This window comes from Mytilus californianus, unplaced genomic scaffold (genome assembly GCF_021869535.1).
Source record: "Mytilus californianus isolate M0D057914Y unplaced genomic scaffold, xbMytCali1.0.p SCAF_3, whole genome shotgun sequence".
NCBI classification, from domain to species: domain Eukaryota; kingdom Metazoa; phylum Mollusca; class Bivalvia; order Mytilida; family Mytilidae; genus Mytilus; species Mytilus californianus.
In genome coordinates this window covers 25,050,498-25,073,639 of record NW_026262679.1, presented here as the reverse complement: position 1 = coordinate 25,073,639, position 23,142 = coordinate 25,050,498, and the positions used below count along the sequence as shown (strand labels likewise).

The window sequence follows — 23,142 nt, the reverse complement described above, 5'->3', positions numbered from 1 at the left end:
TTTTGTTTTTTTTTCAGTCGTTTGGTTATTGTTTAATTGAGCCATTCCAACATATCTTTTATGCATTAAGTTTTGTTAACTACGATATTCGTTGAGTCCAAGTTTCAAATACCATTGTAAAGTCACCTAAACATTAAAATCAACGGAATGACACGGCACAGGAAAACGTTGGATAAAGAAACTCATTAATGATACCAGGCCCATCATTTGGTACGCCAAATGCGCGTTTCGTCTACAAAAGACTCATCAGTGACGCTCGAATAAAAGTTAAATGGCCAAATAAAGGACGAAATCGAAGGAGTATGTTTCATACACATATACATGACCCTTCCAATTTGAAGGACAATTATTAGAAGTGTTGACTCTTCTTATTGGATCCATTTGATTACAATAGCTATTCAAAGACTGGAAATTTCTTACTTTTATTTGATATAATTACATGGACATTTCAAATTAAATAAATAAGGTCTACTGAAATAAAAAAAAAGATATGTATATAATATATAGACAGACAAAATGATGAAAACAACAAACAAAAAAAAAACAAAAAAAAACCCTATTATAAAAGAAAACAAGAGACTATGAAAGTCTGAGGTATTCAATTACAAAGAAAGATACAAATTACTAAAAAATAAGTGTAATAGTAAGACTAGGTGAAAATAAGCAGGGGTAATGCAGAAAAAAAAGGGTTTTTTTAAACGTTCAAGAAAGACAATTTCATTATTTTTGTAGAATATGAGGCATGTCGTCACATGTCTGTGATCTATTGCTATTTATCATATTTTTTAATTATCTTCTTATGGCAGCTTCCATGGACTCCCGCCAACAACATATGTTTCATGGATCAAATGTATTCCCATTACTGCCATATATCCCTGCAAGTCACTACATAATAAATTTATCGGAATCCAGCCGACTTTTTTGTGGACATGGCAGTTAAATGAATAAATTTCAAGTTTTTGTTAAAGTTCAATATGTTCAATTAATTGTTAACAAAAGTATCCCGAAATGTATGTGACATCGCTCATTTACTGTGCTTTGACCTAAAATTATTTACAAAAGGTTGATGACAAAAGTCCGACTCCAAATTTGTTCAAGAAAAGTTTGCGAACAAAATTGAAAACAACACGTTTGATAATTTCATGCGTCCGAACTCACGGTTTTGCTTTATGAGAACACATCCCTTGGCTAATTACCGGCTAGTGCCAGCTCGTGATGGTTTATTTTTCTCACGAAATTGCTACACGGAAATAAAAAAACGTTAAGGGGGTATATCTTAAAAACTTCCTATTTCCTAATAAATAAGTTTTAAAACGAAAATATAGTATTGCTAATAATTAATACAATTTCATAAGTATCATATAGTTAGTTAGTAATGATTTCCAGTTTTACAGCAAGCGATGGCACATCGCCTGTGCGAACGATTTGAATGTATACATCAATATGTAAATAAAGAAAACGTAAAAGAAAAATATTGAAAACTATATCTATCATACCCTCATAAAAGAAGCGTTATTATGGTCACAGTTATATCATTTGTTCAATTTCTTTTTACATCATTAAAGAAGTTATATGCTTGACGTTTTGGGCATTACTAGGAGTTTCTAAATGAATCTCGATTCTTACACTTTACGCCGGATAATCCTATTTTAGACAAGTATATAACTAAAATTGAGAATGGAAATGGGGAATATGTCAAAGAGACAACGACCCGACCATAGAGCAGATAACAGCCGAAGGCCATCAACGGGTCTTCAACGCAGCGAGAAAATCCCGCACCTGGATTTGGAGAGAATGCATGGTTCTTATTGTACAAGTAAAAAGGGGAAATGACTAACGAAACAATGAGAAAAATTTTATCACAGAAAATCTTTGGCCGCTGTGTTGACCCAGGATAACCCAGCATATATATAGCTTTGGCTCATCGAGACGATTTGGTATTATGAAACATCTGTTGAAGTACTCTCGTGGTAGTATCAAAGTTATTTACTAGATGTATTTCACTGATACTAATTGATGGCCATACTTCAAGAAACTTTGTTATTGATTCCTTCAAAGTCCAGCAACACTTTTTCATTATTTCATCGCTTGGTTTTGCACCTAAGAAATAACAGAAAAATAATTTCAAGTTAATTTCCTTGTTTAATAAGTGCATTTTATGCTTAAAATTTTAAAAGTTATAGGAGAAAGATTAGTAAAAGTAACTTTGCTTGTTTCTGAATCCTAGTTATTGATTTCAAGTGTATTATATTATTATGCGATGATTTATCTGAATAAATATTGTTTAAACTAAAATTCTATTTTATACTTGTGTATTTACCAAACTGAAATTTCATGTATCTGGTGTCAATTACAGACAAATTGTGATATTTATACTATATTTAAATTATTCTATTCTCAATTTTTTTTAACTTTTGAGCGAAAAGCAACATCTGCATTTGTAACATACCTAGTCCTATCATTGGTATGGCTAGGGTAACTTCTTTCTTTGACTTCTTGTCTAAAGTATTTACTGTCGACAGAACATTTTCAATGGTTGACCATAAAACGGTTTGATACATTTCCTCAGTATCGCCCTTTTCTCTCCTCAAAATTGCATGCAAGACATGTTTGAATGGCAGCTTGTGACCACCAGATGTCATTAAAACCATTGTTCGAGATAAACCAGTCGATTGTGGTTGTAGTTGTCGGTGTTCTTGTCTGTATTGGTCACAGCCAGCAGCAAGCAATGTTCTAGATAAACCACCCTCTCCTTTGACTAAACTGTCTTCACTTACAACAATGACATCTATGCCTCTTATTTTCAAGATATCTTTTGTATAAATATGTATATCAGTTTTACCACGATAATTCCGTAAAATGTTGACACCGTCAGACCCTGAAAGTACTGCATCAAAATCAAGACATCTTGGGTTCTTCTTCAATTTAGAATGCCAATCGTTTATCATGTCCAGAATATCGTCGTGTATATCTATAATGTGGAATTCTTTCATCGAGCCCAACTTTCCTTGTTTACTAAAATCACAAATACCTCTCAAGTACATAGCAGCACACATCGACTTAGGAACACCACACACCCCTAGAAATACAATTGATTTAGGATTTAGCAAAACATGATATATCTGTGTAATTTAGAAAAGTTATGAAAACTTTTATTAATTCATCTTTGATGGGTTAATCAGGTGTTATGATGTTACCATCACTCATTACAAAGTCATGTTGCTTAATATCTGTATCCCTTCCTACTTTTCTCGATCACGATATCACTGAATACGATGTATCATCATATTTTTACATGTCACAACGGGTGAAACTAATAAAATAAATGTGGATAGTGTCCACATGTGGACACAGATGATGCCCCCGCTTGCATATCATATAGTTATAAAGGGACATAACTGAAGAACAGTAAAAGTGACGCTACCCAAATTTGAACTTGATCTGAGTTTTGTGGTAATAAGCATTGTGTGTAAGTCTCATAACATTTGGTTGATGCTAACTTAAGTAGAGAACAGAAATTAAAAATTCAGCAATTTTTTCTATTTGTAAACACGCATAACTCTAGAACGGTTGTGTATAAGTTTTATAACATTTGGTTGAGACAAACTAAAGTTAGAGAACGAAAACGAAAAATTCTGAAATTTTTATGTTTATAAAGGTACATAACTCAAGAATGGTAAAAGTGTCGCCACAAAATTTCTTACTTAATCTGTATTCAAACTTGATTTGTGTTTTGTGGTAATAAGCATTGTGTATAAGTTTCATAATATTTGGTTGAGGCAAACTTAAGTTAGAGAACGGAAACTAAAAATTTTGCAATTTTTCCATTTATAAAGGGGCACTCTAGAACGGTTCAAGTGACGCCACCAAAATTCAAACTTGATCTGTGTTTTGTGGTTATAAGCATTGATATATAAGTTTCATAACATTTGGTTAAGGCAAACTCAAGTTAGAGAACGGAGAACGGAAACCAACTTTGGAACGTACGTACAGACGGTCAAGGGTAAAACTTAATGCCCCCACCGCTACGGCGGGGGCATAAAAAGAAAGCATCTAACCTACCGGAACACCAGAGATAATAAACTTTAGCGGTGTTTTGATCAACTTTAGGCTTTCAACCCACATGTTTCGTTCGTCTTTCATGATATAAATCAATTTTTCTCAAGGATGTGCTTTTAGTTTTTGAAACGCTTACGTTGGTATTTTTGTAAAGTAAAAATGAAGAATAACACTCAATTGAATTGTTTCATATTTTTTATGTACGGAGCCTTTTATTGCCGACCATACGGTATGGGTTTTTCTCATTGTGGAAGGCTGTACGGTTGCCTATAATTGCTTACATCCACTTCATTTGAACTTTGGTGGATAGTTGTCTTATTGGCAATCATACCACATCTCCTTATTTTTATATAGTAGGCAATATTTGAGTTCGAAGAAAACATTTACTAATAATTAAGTTAAACAGAATAATGGAACTAAAGTAGAAAAAGCAAGCACATATTTATGGCGATCGTCCATTTCTATACTGAGGCTTTGTCTAAAATAAAATATATTTATTATATTCGTCGATAAAGTGCAACTAAATAACTTTTTTGTCTGTCGACTTTCTCTTAGTCTGCCAATCTGTCCACAGACCTTGTAATCACAATATTAGTAAACATATAATAAATGGTGTGATGGTTGAAGAATTATTTAATAACAATAGTTTTCCCGATTTACCTGAACTTATCGGCGGCATTGCTACACACTTAAAACTAGTGTTTCGTGCTGTATCTAGGATATTGCTGATAGTAACCTTCAGTATATTCAGACATTCTGCTTTATTTTTGTATTCGTGCCATCTTGGACCAACTGCATGTATAACAGCTTGGTATGGAAGGTTACCAGCTGAAGTCACTACGTTGTCACCATCAAAAATTTGACCTTCCTGGGTTATTATGTGATTGCATTCCTGTGCCATTTTATGACCCGCAGCTTTCGCTATTACATCAGCAACACCCCCAACGTTAGCTAAGCGATGGTTAGCAGCATTAACAATGGCGTCTACCTTGAGTCTAGCAATATGTTTCTTGTATAACTTAATAACCAGTCCCTCGTCAGTGTTGTATTGATATTTAATGTTAGCATCTTTGTTACCAGTCTGTGTTTCATCATATTTTGTTTTATGTTTTCGAGTCTGTAAATATGAAAAAGATAAAATAATGAAACCGATATGAATAATCACTTCAGAAATATTCTCAAAAGTTACCCACAACTGATTTGACAAGAGGAAATATACTGGATAATGCAAGTTGAAACTTATTGCTTTTAATGGGACATTTATCATGACTATAAGTACAGTCAAATAATAAATGATAATTTAAATTGTTTATAATGAAAATATAATATGAATAAGTTATAATTTCGTTCTAGAGTTAGTATGTGAAAAGGATTTCTATATAGACTATCATAGTTTTCATTATTTACTCTCTGAAGCAGTTACAGAACTGCATGATCCTAAATGTATCATAATTCCCCATTTCTGTCGTTTAAAAGTTCCAATTAGTTTTAAGACATTTAAGATAGTCTTTCTATGAGATAGTTAAAATTTCAAACATTGCTCACTAGAACCCATGGGCCATTTTAATTGTTTTATATTGGACTTACCTTATTCTTTTTGAATGTTGTAAACAAAGGATTTTTCAAAATGTCATCAGCAGAAGGTCTTGTACTTGGATCTTTACACAACATTTTTTCTAACAGACTACATAACTGTGTACTGTATTTATCTTTAGGCATTGGAGGAAGCTGGTGTTCAAAATAATGTAATGATGATGATAATAATGTGCACAAACGATATAAAATAAAATAAATTTTAGTTTGTTTTGATTATTTCATATTTTTGAAAATGTGTTGGTGATGTAACATGTGTATATATACCATTAGTATAAATTCTATAATGAAATGCATATATAAGTAACAATTAAGGTTGACATTATAAATTTAAAAGATGAAAGCTTCTTTTCACAAATAACATCATATGGATAACCTAATATTAAAACTTTTACCTTTCCGTGGACAATTTGAAAAACCAACTGCTGCATGAACATAGCATCAAAAGGTTTTTCTAATGTTGTCATTTCATATACAATGACTCCCATTGCCCAAATGTCACTCTGTAAAAGAAGAGTACCTTACTGCTTGAATAATTACAAAATATATAGAAAAGAGAATATATTCTCTTTAAAATTTGCACTGAAGTGAGAAAAAGAATCATTACTGAAAAAAACGTTATGATAAAATTTACGATATACGTAGCAAGTTGTCGTTCTTTCAAATTGTTGAAAAACTGGTCAATATATAACACTATAATAGTTTTTAGTCAACACTTCATCCAGTAGTTCACATCTCACCCCTCATGACTAAACAAAGAACACAATACATTTGATATAGTTTGTCTTATTTATTCAAAAATTGTAAATGTTTCGTCTGTTTATTTATCATTCTACATTAGAAATATATGATAGATACAGTAAAAATGGTATTTCAGGATCCACACTTTGTATAACTGATTGCACTATAATAATTGTTGTTATACTGTATCCAGTAGTATATTTCTCACCCCTCAATTAGGATTGTAAATCGTCAACTTTTAACGTTTACAATCAGGCTGATAGCAGGCTGATAGCCAGTTGAAATTAAACAAAAGAAATGAAACTCTTTATTAGAGAAGGTAGAAATGGCCAAGCTGGTATCTTTGAATTATTTACATCTGTTTTTATGGGCTTTAAAAGTTTCATGCTTAATTTACGATTTTTTTTTTGCATCTCACTGATATACGTGTTTATACTTAATTTATAGTATTGAGCTTCGAGATATTTTTTACTTTTAAATCAAAGACAATTTTTCACTAAACAGTCAATTGTGTTAGATGCAAATACATGTGGATCTTTTTTTGTGCATACGCATAAAATTTCGCCGAAAAAAATCCACAGAAATATAAAAGATTGATCTTTTTAAAGCTTTAATCATCATCTCCCCCCCCCCCCCCCCCCCCCCCCCAACAGTTTCTAGGGAAATAAATCCTAAAAATAGGCAATAATCTCATCGAAAAGAGAAAGTCGGGTACACCTTTTTATGTTTCGGCGTGTTTGAAGCAACAATATTTCATACACCATCTCGCTTCAGATTCTATTTTTATATATTTAAGCTACATTTTGATATAATAACATTTAAAGATTCACAGTACTACAAAATAAAATATATGGGTCAAGCGAAATACCTTTCTAATCAGTCATAATAACATAGTGTGTGTTTGAATTACAAATTTTTAATAACAAAATAACAAAAAGCACTAGACGACAGACATTACAAGTATGGCATGGTATTGGTTGCAAAAATTTGATATTTTTCATTTAAATGCAATATTTTTTATTCAAATGGTATATTTCTTCATTTAAATGCAATATTTTTTATTCAAATGGTATAATTTTTCATTCAAATGCAATATTTTTTATTCAATTGGTATAACTTGTCATTTTAATACAATATTTTTTATTCAATTGGTATAGTAGTTTTTTTATTTATATGCAATAATTCCATTATGGGAAATTCTTTGACGTCACAAGATCAAATTTGCAACAACGTTTTTGATTGCTCGGTAATTTTTTGGATTTCTTCCCTTTCTTTCTAAACATGAGTGACCAAGAATTAAAAAAACGCGTCGGAATATCACCCCTCTAACTAAATCTGGCGTTCGTGCGAGTTCGTGCACTGGCTGTTAATGCCAATAATGGCCAGGTCGAGCAAAAAATGCGAGTGACAAGTAATAATAATTAATTTGACACACAACCTGTTCATGGATAGAAACAGATACCTGCGTGCATGGCAAAAACGCCTCCAATGAAAACCCTTTCTGAAGAAACTCCCCTACAGTCTACACATTGAAATAAAAAAAAATACATAGCTAGTACCCACCCCCTTCCCCCTCTTAGTCCAGATACATGTAATCATGACGTTCTCTGATGCTATATCATTTTTTACTTTTCTTGATCCTCAGCGACATTGCAGGAAGGCAAACATAAAAAAGAATAAAAAGCCTTCCAGGACGTTATAATTATTTGGACTAAGTCCCCTCTTTATTGCTACATGTAGAAAAAAAATCACCTAATTACGACAGCAGAACCAGCTCACAGAGACCCACAAGAAGAGACCTGAGCTGTGATACTCCGGAACTAATTCTTTAATAAAGACAATTCGGGATAAATTGGAACCAGTTACTAACCCATGTTACAACAATAGTCCTATGCCATAGGACGTACACTGTATATGAAGGCATGAACTTCATATTGTGGACTATCTATAATATGTGCTCTCGTGTCTTATACCGCATATCATTTTACATTTAGGATTCGTTGCTGAGCTTTTTTTACTGTTCCCATCTCCGAATCCCTTAAATAGATTTTTTTTTCAAGCCCCCAGGTAGTTCAATAACTACTATATGTCTTTGCTTAAAAAAGTATGCAGGGCATATTTCAAAACATATTTTTTCTTCAGGACTTTCAATTGATTTACTTTTCAATACTGCATTGGGAAAGTAGGAGGGGGGGTACACAAGAAACTTTATTTTGTGACACAGTATATAATATAATTAGATAACAATCTCTAATGATTTGTATCCAACAAATTGTAGGATTGTACGTTTAGCTATTATCTAGACCAGTACAAAATGTATATAATAAGATACATTTAACAGGGGCGGATCCAAAACCTCGGTGTCTAGGGGGGAGGGGGTTCAGATTTAGATATTTGTATAGAGATGTATATATGCGAGTTTTGGCAGTAATGGTTATGGTGTGTGTGTGAGGGGAGGTGGAGGGGGTTCAGATCAAAGATCGTTTCTATAATTCTAAATCTTTTAGTTTTTACCATTTCACTCTTTTCTTTATCCTTTGATCTCTATTATATTTGTCCTAAACATGCGTGAAATATTTGCCACTGGACATAATGCAACCAAAAAACAATCAACGTATTCTTTATAATTCATCATTTCTTTATTATGTTATCTATAGGTTTGGTCCCGCCCCTTATCTATTTTTTGCACATTATTCTCTCTATGTAAACCCAATTCCTGTCCTGATAAATGGTGACTCATGCATAGCATCATATGTGGTTATTAAAACAAGAAACATATTCATATTATAATAATTTACTGTATGCTTGGACTTATAGATAGATGTCATTAGTCCCAGATCATGTAATAAAGTAGGTCTTATAAAAATACAATAGCATTGTAATGATGATTATATATATAAAATTGAGAATGGAAATGGGGAATGTGTCAAAGAGACAACAACCCGACCATAGAGCAGACAACAGCCGAAGGCCACCAATGGATCTTCAATGCAGCGAGAAACTCCCGCACACGGAGGCGTCCTTCAGCTGGCCCCTAAACAAATATGTATACTAGTTCAATGATAATGGACGTCATACCAAACTCTAAATTATACACAAGAAACTAAAATTAAAAATGATACAAGACTAACAAAGGCCAGGGGCTCCTGACTTGGGACAGGCGCAAAAATGCGGCGGGGTTAAACATGTTTTTGAGATCTCAACCCTCCCCCTATACCTCTAGCCAATGTAGAAAAAACAAACGTACAACAGTACGCACAGTAAAACTCAGTTTAAGAGAAGTCCGAGTCCGATGTCAGAATAGGAAACAAAAGAAAATAAACAAAATGACAATAATACATAAATAACAACAGACTACTAGCAGTTACTGACATGCCAGCTCCAGACCTCAATTTAACTGATTGAAAGATTATGTCTTCATCATATGAATATCAGGCACAATCCCTCCTGTTAGGGGTTTAGTATTAAACCATCATAAAATATATATTAGAAGAACATAACCCGTGTCATGCCAACAACTGGTTTTAGAATAAATATGTTTAATTCCGATGCAAAGACCCTATAAGTGAATTAATATTAAAGCCAAAATATGCAATCTTTAATGACCTGACAACAGTATCGTAACTATATCCCTTCTTAATAAGTCTGTTTAAATGTTTTGTTAGCTTTTGAGGTGAATACTGACGTTTTTGTGCTTTGTAAAGAATATTACCATAAAAGATTGAATGTGAAATACCCAAACGTATAAGATGTCTGCATGTTGAGTTATATTTACGAATGATGTCCTTATACCGATGATAAAATTTAGTAAATGTTTTGACTAGTTTATGATATCGGAAACCCTGGTGTAATAATTTTTCAGAAATACATAAATTTCTCTCGCTAAAATCTTATACGTTGTTACATACACGAGCGAATCGTACAGGTTGAGATATATAAACACCATAAGATGGTGACAAGGGAACGTCACCATCTAAAAATGGATAATTAACGATAGGAAATGAAAAATCATCTCTTTTATCATAATTTTTTGTATTAAGCTTCCCGTTAATGATATAGATATCAAGATCGAGGAGAGGACAGTGGTCATTGTTAGTATTAGCTTTATTTAAAGTAAGTTCAACAGGATAAATTTCTTTAGTATACATACTGAACTCGTCTTTATTGAGAGCCAATATATCATCCAAATATCTAAAAGTATTGTTAAATTTTTGAATCAGATGTTGTTTCGATGGGTCTTTGCTGATTTTAGTCATAAATTGTAACTCATAACAATACAAAAACAGGTCCGCAATAAGTGGTGCACAGTTAGTCCCCATTGGAATTCCGATAACTTTACGATATACGGAATCTCCAAAGCGAACAAAAATGTTATCAAGTAAAAATTCAAGGGCAGATATAGTATCAAAGCATGTCCAATTGACATAGCTCTTTTGTTTGTTGCTACTAAAAAATGACCTAAAAGAGATTGAACATATGTATTCGCATTCCGACTTTTTAAATGCCCATTTAATTAGGTGTGTGAATTTTTTCTTAATAAGAATATGAGGCAAAGTGGTATATAGGGTAGAAAAATCAAAACTTTGAACAGATTCAAAATCACCAATATATGCATGCAATTTATCAAGTACTTCCAACGAGTTTTTGACACTCCAAAAGTAGTTAATTCCACTATTTTCACAGGCCTTATTTGAATAATTTATTATCAGGTTTTTGATTGTACCAAGTGTACTAGTAAGTAGAATAGACAATTTAGTAGTGGAACAATGACTTGAAGACGAAATAAATCTATATTTGTAAGGTGATTTGTGTAGCTTCGGAAGCCAGTACATAGTTGGGACTTTCATTGTATTTGGTTCTGCTTGTAAAGAAGTAGCTAATAATTTATGTTTGTTACAGATATCGTTTTCTGAAAATGAAGTCAGTTGGAATGTTGGTGAATTCGTGATTTCCTTTTGCAGAACCTCAATGTAAAATTTACGTCAAACTATAATGATATTATTAGCAGCTTTATCAGCCGGGACAAAAACAAATTCATTGGCTAGTTCTTTTAGTTTATGTATGATACGAGAAATAGGATTTTTATGGTTGTTGTTAAGAGTAAAATGTCCTTTAAAATGTTGTATACGTATATCAACTATCTTCATTACTGAATTAAAAAAAGAGTCCAAAGATTTTTTGTCAGCTTTTTCTCGTTTTATCCATTTCAAACAGTAAGCACGAAGTGAGTCGTGGATGATATTACGACACTCATTCCAATTAATAATTGACGGGGGACGATATTAAGGTCCTTTACTGAGGAATGATTTTAACTCTCGGTCGCGAACGATGTTAAGGTCTCCTGTTATAACATGGGAAATGGGGCCATAAGTGTATTCGGAATTACTACAATTACATGACGGAGGTGTATTTTCACTGATATTTACATCTTTACAGACTTGGCTATAATTAAACACAAATTTTCGGGTAGATTTCTTGTAAATATAACAAATAAGAGGGAGTTCAGTATTATCAAAATATCCAGGAATTTGTTCTTTAACAGAATGGTCGTTAAAAATACCGGCAATATTTACAAAATCAAAACCTTTATTGACATACTTTATTTTGATAAAATGTTTTTTATGATCTTCAGGGCGATCAATTTTGGGAAACAGTCTAGAATAACAATATGCCATTATAATTTGAACGATTTCATACTTAGGACTGCAATATGAAATTGTGTTGCAATCCTCTAAAATTTTATTTAATTTATTTATAGGTATAGAACAGAGCTTGGTTAATAGATAATGTCTGCCGTTGTTTTTTGAAATAGAAATTAGGTCCGAAATATTTGTATGGTTGGTCCGAAATTTTCTTTGATTGCGATTTTTTCTACGCCCATGAGAACGGTTTTTACGAACAGTTTTAGAAACTATATCCAAAATGTTAACAGAATCGGTTCTTGATATATTACCAATTCCCATGATATTATCATTAAGACCGAGAGGGTAGACTGTCTGTAATTTTTTAATCCAATTTAATTCAATTATTTTCCGTGATCGTACAAACTTTGAATGAGATTCACCAGGCTGCTTATTTACTACTTCTAAAGGTTGAACTGTTTAATATTTAATAGGATGATTGTGCTTTTTAAGATGTTGATGAATGATACTTTTGAATTTATTGGGTCTTTTAAAACGATACAGGTGTTCTTGCGTGCGTTTAGATAAATATCGTCCAGTTTCACCTACGTACTGAATACTGTATATATATTTAACAATGCCAATTTTTGGGAAAAAAGGGTAGGGACAAGGCGTTTTTAAAACATATTAATGGGGCGCGTTTTTTTGTTCTTCGGTAGTGAGCCAGAAGAAGTCCATTTCTGTTTTTTTTTTTTGGCATTGGGAAGATCTTCTGGCTCTCTTCCGTCTATTCTTTTTTGATAGGTTGTTTAGACGGCAGAGGCACATAACAAACATATGGCGTCGTTTAGTCTAAATGACTAATAAATTTATGAATGCAGATATATTAGAATGTGAGCTGTGTTATAAACGTTTTTATGGTATGACAGCCTTAGTAGGACATCCCTGTAGGACGATAAGCTGGATAAATATAAGAACTACACCGTCGGACAATAACAGTTAAGGGACGATTATTTGATATTCTAGGGAAGGGATTTTGATTGATTGGTGTTTAACGCTACTTTGAACACTATTGGGCTATTCCGTGGTGGTCAGTTTAAATTTATAGATGAAGGATGGGGAAGGGAAGAGAGGGTATTATTATTCATTTTAATCTGTCGCTAATCATGCCTATTTTTCAGCTCTTACCAGGCAACCATATTCATATATGAAATCCTTCTGTCCCCACCCCAACAAATAGATAAATATCAAATGGTTTTCCACTTATTTAACACAATTTTAAATTGATTGATTGTTTGTTGCTAATTTTTAACACCCAGTGACAAATATTTCATGCTTGTTCAGGAAAACACGAATTTAGAAGTCAGGTATATAATATAAAAACGAAGAGATGGGATGGGATATGATTGCTAATAAGGCAACTATCCACCGGAGTTCAAATATGAAGTGGATGTAAGCAATTATAGACAATCGTAAGGCCTTCAACAATGACAAAAACCTGATACTGTAAAGTCGTCTATAAAAGGCCCGATATGAAAAGTGTGAACAATTCAAACGAAAAAACTAATGGCCTAATTATACATAACAAAACAATTTACAAAATATCAAATATGAGTCGAGACATGAACCAACGACCACCACTAAATTACAGGCTCCTGACCTGGGACAGGCAAATAAAGAATATGGTAGGGTTGATATAAAAACGAAGATGTGGAATGATTGCAAATGAGACTACTCTCCCCAAGAGACCATATTACACAGAAATCAACAGCTATAAGTCACCGTACGGCCTTCGACAATAAGCAAAGCCTACACCGCATAGTCAGCTATAAAAGGCCCCGAAATCACAAATGTAAAACAATTCAAACGAGAAAACTAACGGCCGAATTAATGTACAAAAAATGAACGAAACACAAATATGTATAACACAGCAACAAACGGCAACTACTGAATTACAGGCTCCTGACTTGGGTCAAGCACATACATACAGAATGTGGCAGGGTTAAACATGTTAGCGGGATCCCAATCCTCCCCCTAACTTGGGACAGTGGTGTAACAGTACAACAACATGTTTGTGAGCACTAAACCCATCCCGAAGCTGGGACAGTGGTGAAACAGTACAATAAAAGAACAACCTGCACTAATCAGTTGCAATTAATCAAAAGATCGGTACGAGACACACAAAAAAAAAACTTACATTAAGACAAAAGACACAAAGCACCGACATTAGAGTATTTTCAATTACTCAGTGGAAGTTTGCTCAAAGCTAATAACAACTAGTACTGAAATAAATCTTGTTCTCCCAGACTGAAGTATCAATCAGTACACAACGCGCGGCAAAGGATTTATTAGAAAAGAAAACAGTCTGAGAAACGTCTGGTTTACGTATACGTTGTATATAGATATAAGAAGATGTGGTATGAGTGCCAATGAGACAACTCTCCATCCAAGTCATAATTTGTAAACCATTATAGGTCAAAGTACGGTTTTCAACACGGAGCCTTGGCTCACACCGAACAGCAAGCTATAAAGGGCCCCCCCAAAAATGACAAGTGTAAAACCATTCACAAACGGGAAAACCAATGGTGCCGTCTAATCTATTAAAAAAAAACGATATACTTGCATATAGATCCATATACAATGAAAGTTTTTGAAAAGTTGTGGTCCGAACGTTTTGACCATCGAAATTTTGCAATAGAAATAATAGTTAGGACCAGAAGATTTTAACAGCCAGTGCAGGACTCGCACGAACGCCAGATTTAGTTTGAGGGGCGATATTCTGACGCGTTTTTTAATTCTTGGTCACCTAATTATGTTTAGAAAGAAAGGGGAGAAATCCAAACAATTACCGACCAATCACAAACGTTGTTGCAAATTTGACCTTATGACGTCAAAGAATTTCCCATAATGCAATTATTGCATATAAATAAAAAACTACTATACCAATAGAATAAAAAATATTGCATTAAAATGACAAGTTATACCAATTGAATAAAAAATATTGCATTTGAATGACAAATTATACCATTTGAATAAAAAATATTGCATTTAAATGAAAAAATATACCATTTAAATAAAAAAATATACCATTCAAATAAAAAAATATTGCATTTAAATGAAGAAATATATCAATTAAATAAAAAATACTGCATTTAAATGAAAAATATCAAATTTTTGCAACCAATAACATGCCATATACAAGTGGATCTTAAAATGCATATCTTATTAAAATCTCATTTTTTGTATGTATTATCTAGGGTAATTCGTCTTCAACCTCTGAAAAAATTTAGCCTGCCCTTCCATGAAATATTCAATTAGAATTTTTTTAATGTTAACTGAACTTTCAAAAATTTACCCTGACAACCGATCAGACAATAGTTTTAAGTTGACAAAAGGCTTCCATTTTCGCGATTGAAAAAAATAGTTGGCTTAATGGGGAGATAATTTTTACGAAGTAGAATCTTGACTGCAAGTGGATATATGTATACAATCAAAATTTCACACGAATAAATGATATTCTAATATAGGGAAAATATCAATGATAAAATAAAGGAAAAAATATAAACATAATTACTAGTAGTCCACCGTAAGATCTTCGAAAAAATAGGGATACCTTTTCATTAAAATTTCACCATAAATCGTTAGCTTAAAGATTTAAATAAAGCACTATATTAATTATGATTTTTTTTTGTGAAAGGAAGAATTATTTTAAGTCTTTGAATGGCTTCTAATCCGATTTGGACATAAGTGATGTTAAAGTACCTTTGTATCATAAGGTTTGAACTGAAATATCTCTGGAGACATGTAACTGGGAGTTCCACACATTGTGACAGCTTTGGAATTACGTCTGTCTAATACTCTAGGATGATAAGGTACTATACATATTAGAGCTATACAAAATCAAATTTGTCCAATATATTTATCTAAATAATAATAACCAGAACTGTCTGCAGAGCAACACAAATACTCCATACGTCTTTCAACTTTAAAATTTGTTAGCCTTAAATAAATATTATAGTAGGCATGTTAATGTAGGTTTCTGTTATAATTTATTTATAAATAAAGAGTAGTATCAAACAGTTATACGTGCAAATGATCTCCACACGTGTCTCTCGTGTGGAGGTCTCAACACGCTTCTTCGTGCCGAGGTGTATGCTGTTATATTTTTATAGTGATTGTTTATATATACTTGAGATAACTTGTATTTTGTGTGCTATTTTATATTCTGGCTTTCGAAAGTTAGTTTCATGAAATTAAAACGCAGCCGATTAGATTAATTTGTTTTACCTGCCAAGTTATCTTAAACATATCTTGTATGGTTTCTGGACGTTGTACTTAATTTGATTTAAGTTGGACCAAGTTCAACAGAAGGATAGACGGACGGACGTACAGATAAGCAAACATACAAATAGACAGATTTACACACACACACCTTTTTTTTGTATATAATAATAATAAGATTAAAATGCAGAAACAACTAGAAAAGGTAAAAATACTACCTTCAACATACTTTATTACATGATCGTTTTCTACATGCAGGCAATGGAATCATAATAATATCATAACACAAAGAGCACTAACCAGAGGCGGATTTAGGGGGGGCAGGGGGGTCGGGCCCCTCTTTTGTGGGAAAAATTTGGTTGCTTATATAGGGAATCACTGAAGCATGACTGGAGCGGGGCCCCTCTTAGGCAATCAATGGGCCCTTCTTATGAAAATTTCTGGATCCGCCACTGCTAACATGCATATATATTACTATATACATATAATTAAGAAGATGTGGTATGATTGCCAATGAGACAACTCTCCACAAGAGACCAAATGACACAGAAATTAACAACTATAAGTCACCGTGCCTTCAATAATGAGCAAAGCCCATACCGCATAGTCAGCTATAAAAGGCCCGGAATCACAAATGTAAAACAATTCAAACGAGAATACTAACGGCATAATTAAGCATAATTTAAGCAATTTCATTAAAAAAATCTAATTCTGCTTTCATATACATGTAGATCAGTTATATAATTTAAGCATAACACCAACGGAGGGGAAATAGAATAAGGTAAATTATATGCACTATATACTATTACGCAGAACAATACCGAGATTTTCACTAAGATTGTGTCGTACATGCTATTGAGAAGACTTGTAATCCTTGAGAACAACATTTTAATAAATATTCAAATTGCATAAAAGGAAATTTTCATACATTTTGACATTTTAAAACAATTTCTATTAGTTTACTAGATAACTAACTTAGCTATTCCCAAATCTCCTAATTTTGCATCTTTCTTGGGTCCAGTCAGGAAAACATTCTGTGTCTTTATATCTCTATGCAATATATTTCTGATATGAAGATACTAAAAATAAAAATACGGTACCAGTTGAGTTTTGTATTTGTAATGTTTTTATACACTCTTGCACTAAAAGATAGTTGTAAATACTATGTTGAATCGAAGCAGTCAACGTGTTTAGATGATCTAAGCAGATTTAATTTTTTTGTCAAGAAAGATTTTTTTGTGTATAAAATCCTAAAGAATGTCATTTGAAACCAAAACAAAATTATCCAGAAATATTCCACAATTTTCAATAGCATGTTCCTATGTTGGTTTCAAACGTGTCAAAGGTTTTGTTTTGCAGAAACAGTTCCTTTAATCAAAACGTTGCTAGTACCACAATGGTAATGTTTTGTTAACTTATTCAAATATTATAATGCATTAATGAATTGACTCTACCCTAACCGATCGTGTTTCATCTCCCTGCGAACGATTTTGAGTTAAAGTTAAAATGAGTTAAATGAATACATTTGTTTATAAAAGTTATATTTTAAAGCTTTTTCGGTATCATTCCTTCAGGATATGTTTTAGCGTAAAAGATTAAAAGTCCATAAGCATGGTAAGTTTAGTTTAAATTAATTTATGTTTTATATAACCAAGTGTTTATTTTAAAGTTACAACATAAAATGATTTATATTCTAAAATGCTATTTGATAGAGAGAGTTGCTTTTTTATTCACACAGTTTTTTAAAAAGTTCTCATTGTGAATGTTGATAAAATTACATTTCAGTTTCGAAAATTTTGACACACGCAAAATATAAAAACATATTTAAGGTAAATTTTTTGTAGCGACACTATATTGTTATCCTTATCGGATTAATACTTGCTTAACTGTACCTTTAAAGCTCTGCATATCTGACCAAACCAATTAACTATCTGGTCTTCAGCCAGAGGTCTTCCTCGTCGCTGTTCCAGTACCTCAGATAAATCTCCACCATCACAATACTCGGTCACTATACACAACGATGCCCTGTCTTTGAACGAGTTAACATAAGCCACAATATGCTCATGTTTTAGTTGCTGTAATAACTTAGCTTCCCGAACTGCTGCGTCTCGTTCTTCCGGAGGTGACTTACTCAAATCAATCACTTTCATGGCATACTGTGAAAAAAGTTTTGCCCAAAGAAACATACTAAAAAATATAATTGTAATCTAGGGGAAAAGACAGTAATATGATCATTTTGTATGTTTGGTATTACACTTAGTTCAGTGGTTGTCGTTGGTTCATTTCTGTCATATTGTTTTTTCGTAAATTGTTTTGTTAGAAATTGGGCCGTTGATTTTCTCGTTTGAATTGTTTCACGTTTTTCATGTCGGGGCCTTAATAGCCGACTATACGGTATGAATGTTTCTCACTGTTGAAGACCTTACGGTTGCCTATAATTACTTATATCCACTATTTGAACTCTGGCGGATAGTTGTCTCATTGGTAATCATACCACATCTCCTTATTTTTTACATATCATATATTATTTGTTCTATAAATAATCGATGCATAGGTATGCAAACTAGTATATATTTATAGATCATAGTATTTGTACCAGGCATTACCCATAAGTAAAACTAAAACCGGACTAAACATATTAAAATTTAAAACTTGTTGTTTTGATTCCTGTTGACTATACTTTATGAAAGGCTGCATAAAGGGGAAAACATATATTAAAGTACATGTTAAACATTCCAAATTTTAAAAAGCGAACACTCAGTTTTTGAACCCAGTAAGATCTCTTTTTGAAAAATGATAGATCAAATCAAGATTCAAACCTTCCATTAGAGACAAGAATCATAGTTTTAAAATGATAATAAATGTGGAATGTGTCCATGGGACACAGATGATGCCCCCACTTACATATCATATAAAGTTATAAAGGGACATAACTGAAGAACGGTAAAAATGACGCTACCCAAATCTGTACTTGATCTGAGTTTTTTTTATAATAAGTATTGTGTATAAGTTTCATAAAATTTGGTTGAGGCAAACTTAAGTTACAGAACGGAAACGAAAAATTCAGCAATTTTTCCATTTGTAAAGGGGCATTACTCTAGAACGGTAAAAGTGACTCCACCAAAATTCAAACTTGATCTGTATTTTGTGGTAATAAGCATTGTGTATAAGTTTCATAACATTTGGTTGAGGCAAACTAAAGTTAGAGAACGAAAACCAACTTTGGGACGTACGTACCTACGTACGGACGGACGGACAAGGGTAAAACTTAATGCCCCCTCCGCTACGGCGGGGGCATAAAAATTGTTTGGGTGAAATTTGTCTATAGCGTAAGTGCGTGGTCTTCATACATACAATCTCTTGCGAAAGTGAAAGTAGAATAAATATAGCAATAATAAATCTTTAACAGTTAAGCATGTGTAATCAATATACGACGACACCATTAATGTCATTATGATTTAATTTACCTTTCGTGATTTATCCGTTCTATCGTGACATAAAAATACTTTTCCGAAAGCGCCTTCTCCTAGAAGCTTCCCAGTTACAAAATCTGTTGGACCTGCTGCGGAAGCCATTTTGATCTATATGTTTGTACAATCCCTTGTGACTATCGACGGTTAAATTTTATTTTTGAAAGACCTTTAAATGGTATTATACAACAATGCTTTTCTTTTCCGAGACTACCCGGAAGTTCTTCAGCATTACCTGTACGAATAATCCAATAATTTACAATCTAAAGTTACCTGTATATTATGTAGTTTAATATATATTCATACACACAGAGTTCATTTATATCTCCTGACAAGATATACTAATTTGTACTGGAGCCAGAAGCACAAACATGTAGTATAATTTGTAACATTCCTTGAAAATAAAAGGTGTACATGTAACTATTAAAGTAGCTTGACTGCACAGTCACATAGATGCCATGGATATTCAGGACGGGAAACAAATTATGATCAATAAATCCAATAGGTAGGTTCTACAAAATGTGTAACCATATTGCAATTTTTTTACTTAAAGAATATGAAACTCTCAACAATACAAGTTAGCTATTTAAAATGAAATTCAAACCAGGTGATAACTTTACATAAATAACCTCAAGGATTAATCAGAATGGTAAAACCCATTCTTTCACACGGAAACCATAAAATATCTTTCAAATAAAGTACAATCTCGATTCTCAATACCATGCATTAGAACGGAATTTTGTGAGTAAAACTAAATTTTACAGGCCAGTTTATGAGCTGTTATTACATGTAGTGGATGTTAACCCTTTCATAATTTGATGAGATCACCAAGATACCATGTGCAATGCCAAAGGTCTAAAACTATTTAGTTTGAATGTCTAATTTATCATCAATTTTCATCCCCTTAGAACACATTGTCAGTGGGTACTTTAATTACAAGGGACTTTTCGAAACCTGTTTTCTTTATATCTGTAATTATATCAGTTTTAACATCAGCAGGAAAATTATCTTTAAGGATTACAGATAAATATAATATCCTTCATTTTAATCGCTGTAACGAGTTAAAGAATAAAAAAATCTAAACATATGATGAACGTCAATAAAAATTCACTACCTTTACGGTCAAGTAGCTTACTGTCAGACTAATTCCAACACTGTCATTTTCATACATATAATTCAACATTGATAGCTTGTAAATTTGACCATAAGGTACTACTTTCATATAGTCATAACAAAGAAAAAGAAATTACAGGATTTCTGGACAGTGAAACAGACCACAACAAGCACCAACAACCGATTTTTCCCAGAAATTTCAATACAAACGACGAACAACACATTGTCCAGATAGCTCGACTTTGTACAGGAAAGACATGTGGTGGGGTCTAGCCACTTTACTTGTGTACAAACCTCCCTCTTTACCTATCTAGACAATATGTACTAAAAGTAAAACGCACAGTAAACATACACTTCACAGTCCATATACATAAGGATGACAACTCACTGGAAGGAAATAAAAGACGGCACAGAATTTGGAAAGGAGAAAATGTGTACTCGATACTACATGAAGCTAGATAAAGGAGCTACATTTATTGGTTGAGCACTGTAGTTGAAGGAAACAAAAACATAAGCAAATGTAAATTACACATAGTCTTTATAAATTTAGCATGTCCACAGAGTTTTTCTGGATTCCCTATCATCAGGAACACTCAAACCTAAACATTTGAAAGCCAGGGATGTATAAAATGTAGAAACATTAGGAGCTATATAATGACCAAAAGGGAGCTAAGAATAATAGCTAAATTCATCTAAGTTACCGTGAAAGTACTTTTATTCGTGGGGTACCAATTTTCGTGGTTTTCGTTAAGTGTCCAACAATATACAATTTTTTGGTACAACTTCACAACTTCAGACTGTACGACTGTTAACATTTTAATTCTCGTGAGAAATAATTTTTGATCGATGAAAGTCAGATTTCCGGTGATGATATGCGATAATGAAATGTTCCTTTTTTTCATAATTCTCATACGAAAAAAAATACTGATTTCCTTTTGGGCTTGCTTTTTTTATTTCATAATAATTAATTCTACAATCTAAAGTACATTTGTAGCATTTTCTTATATGTAACCGTTTTCGTTAAGTGACATGTTTAGGGCCCAATTATTACCTTTGATGATCGTTAATCTGTTGATCATTCGATCTCGAGTTAATAAGTGTCATAACTTCTGATTACACGTGTGCAACAACTAAAATGTTTACTCTGCATTTTCCTCCAATCCAGACAATTTGTGAGCATAGATGAATCAGATTATTTCCAATAGCAATTATTTTATTAAAACTATTATGAATTTTGTTAGTAATGAAAGACGAACAAGTGAGTGAAAATGAACAACTTATTTTACAATGTCCCACAAATCATTATAAAACAACATATGATTAACATCACGAATATTCGTTTCTGAAGTCTACATCTATACTATTGATCTGCAGTGGAAATCCATAACGCAGATACTGCTGTGCAAACGTCAACCTGCGTGCTCAGTATTTACAAGTGCAATTAAAATTGGATGAAAACAGGTGGTTTCTGTTTACAGCTGCAGTCTCCGAAGTTGCTCCTTGAAGCATTCCAGAGATGTAGCTTGGAAGGCTTCAAGAGGCAGGCTGTTCCAGTCGGTGATGGTGCGTGATATATAGCTGTATTTGTAGTCATCTGAGGAGGAACTGATCTGAGTAAATTTTTCTGGATGTATTGTCTTGTTGAGGTAGATGGTCTTATCACGTATGATGGTATGTTGACTGACGCCTTTCCATGTGTGGCTTTGTAAAACAAAGTTAGTCTTCAAATTCGTCACTCGATATTTTTTCTTCAGAAAACTAAAATCCACGAATTTAAGAACCCACGAACATGTATCTTTTGCTGAACCACGAAAATTGATACCCACGAATAACAGTACTTTCACAGTAAAAAATAATCCTAAGGGAGTTGGAACATTAGTTTCTTAATCATTTCTTAATTTACCAACGGGGAATTTTGAAATAAATGTTAGAAATCATGTAAGTGCCGAAGCACTAACTACTGAGCCGATCATACCCTCGGGACTAACATTCCACCATCGGAGGTATCGACAAAGTGCTAGTAAATCAAAATTGCATTTAATAAATTTCGAGCGTTCGAAGATCTTTTCTGGATTTACCTTCACCAGTAATCTACATCTACAGGATACAAAGCACTGCCACAGTCTTCTTAGACCCATATGTTTCGGAAATATCTTTGCGCAGCGTGGGCAGTTAGAAGTTAAAAGTATTGAACTGATAAGAATAAGATAACAGCACTAGGATGAAGGAAAGACAGTGAAACAAGGATCTTTTTGTTGTGGGGA

The 23,142-nt window shown here is 32.9% G+C and overlaps 1 protein-coding gene across 1 annotated transcript; it reads right to left on the bottom strand.

Annotated features, from left to right (window-relative positions):
• Positions 1-410: 410 nt before the first annotated feature.
• LOC127734187 (uncharacterized) lies at positions 411-19,901 on the bottom strand. Its single transcript, XM_052243921.1, has 9 exons — positions 19,763-19,901; positions 18,188-18,451; positions 17,271-17,374; positions 15,777-15,873; positions 6,048-6,155; positions 5,647-5,787; positions 4,720-5,176; positions 2,450-3,079; positions 411-2,100 (listed from the first exon to the last, which is right to left on the bottom strand). Exons 1-9 carry the CDS (start codon positions 19,868-19,870, stop codon positions 1,922-1,924), a joined length of 2,088 nt encoding a protein of 695 aa, XP_052099881.1. The 5' UTR covers positions 19,871-19,901; the 3' UTR covers positions 411-1,921.
• Between the last annotated feature and the right edge of the window lie 3,241 nt (positions 19,902-23,142).

Coding starts and splice junctions, on each gene's coding strand:
- LOC127734187 (XM_052243921.1), bottom strand. CDS start 19,870: ATGGCTTCCGCAGCAGGTCCAACAGATTTTGTAACTGGGAAGCTTCTA. Junction 15,874..17,270: donor GGAGATTTGGGAATAGCTAA/GTTAGTTATCTA, acceptor TTATCATCCTAG/AGTATTAGACAGACGTAATT. Junction 5,788..6,047: donor TTCAAATTGTCCACGGAAAG/GTAAAAGTTTTA, acceptor TTTGAACACCAG/CTTCCTCCAATGCCTAAAGA.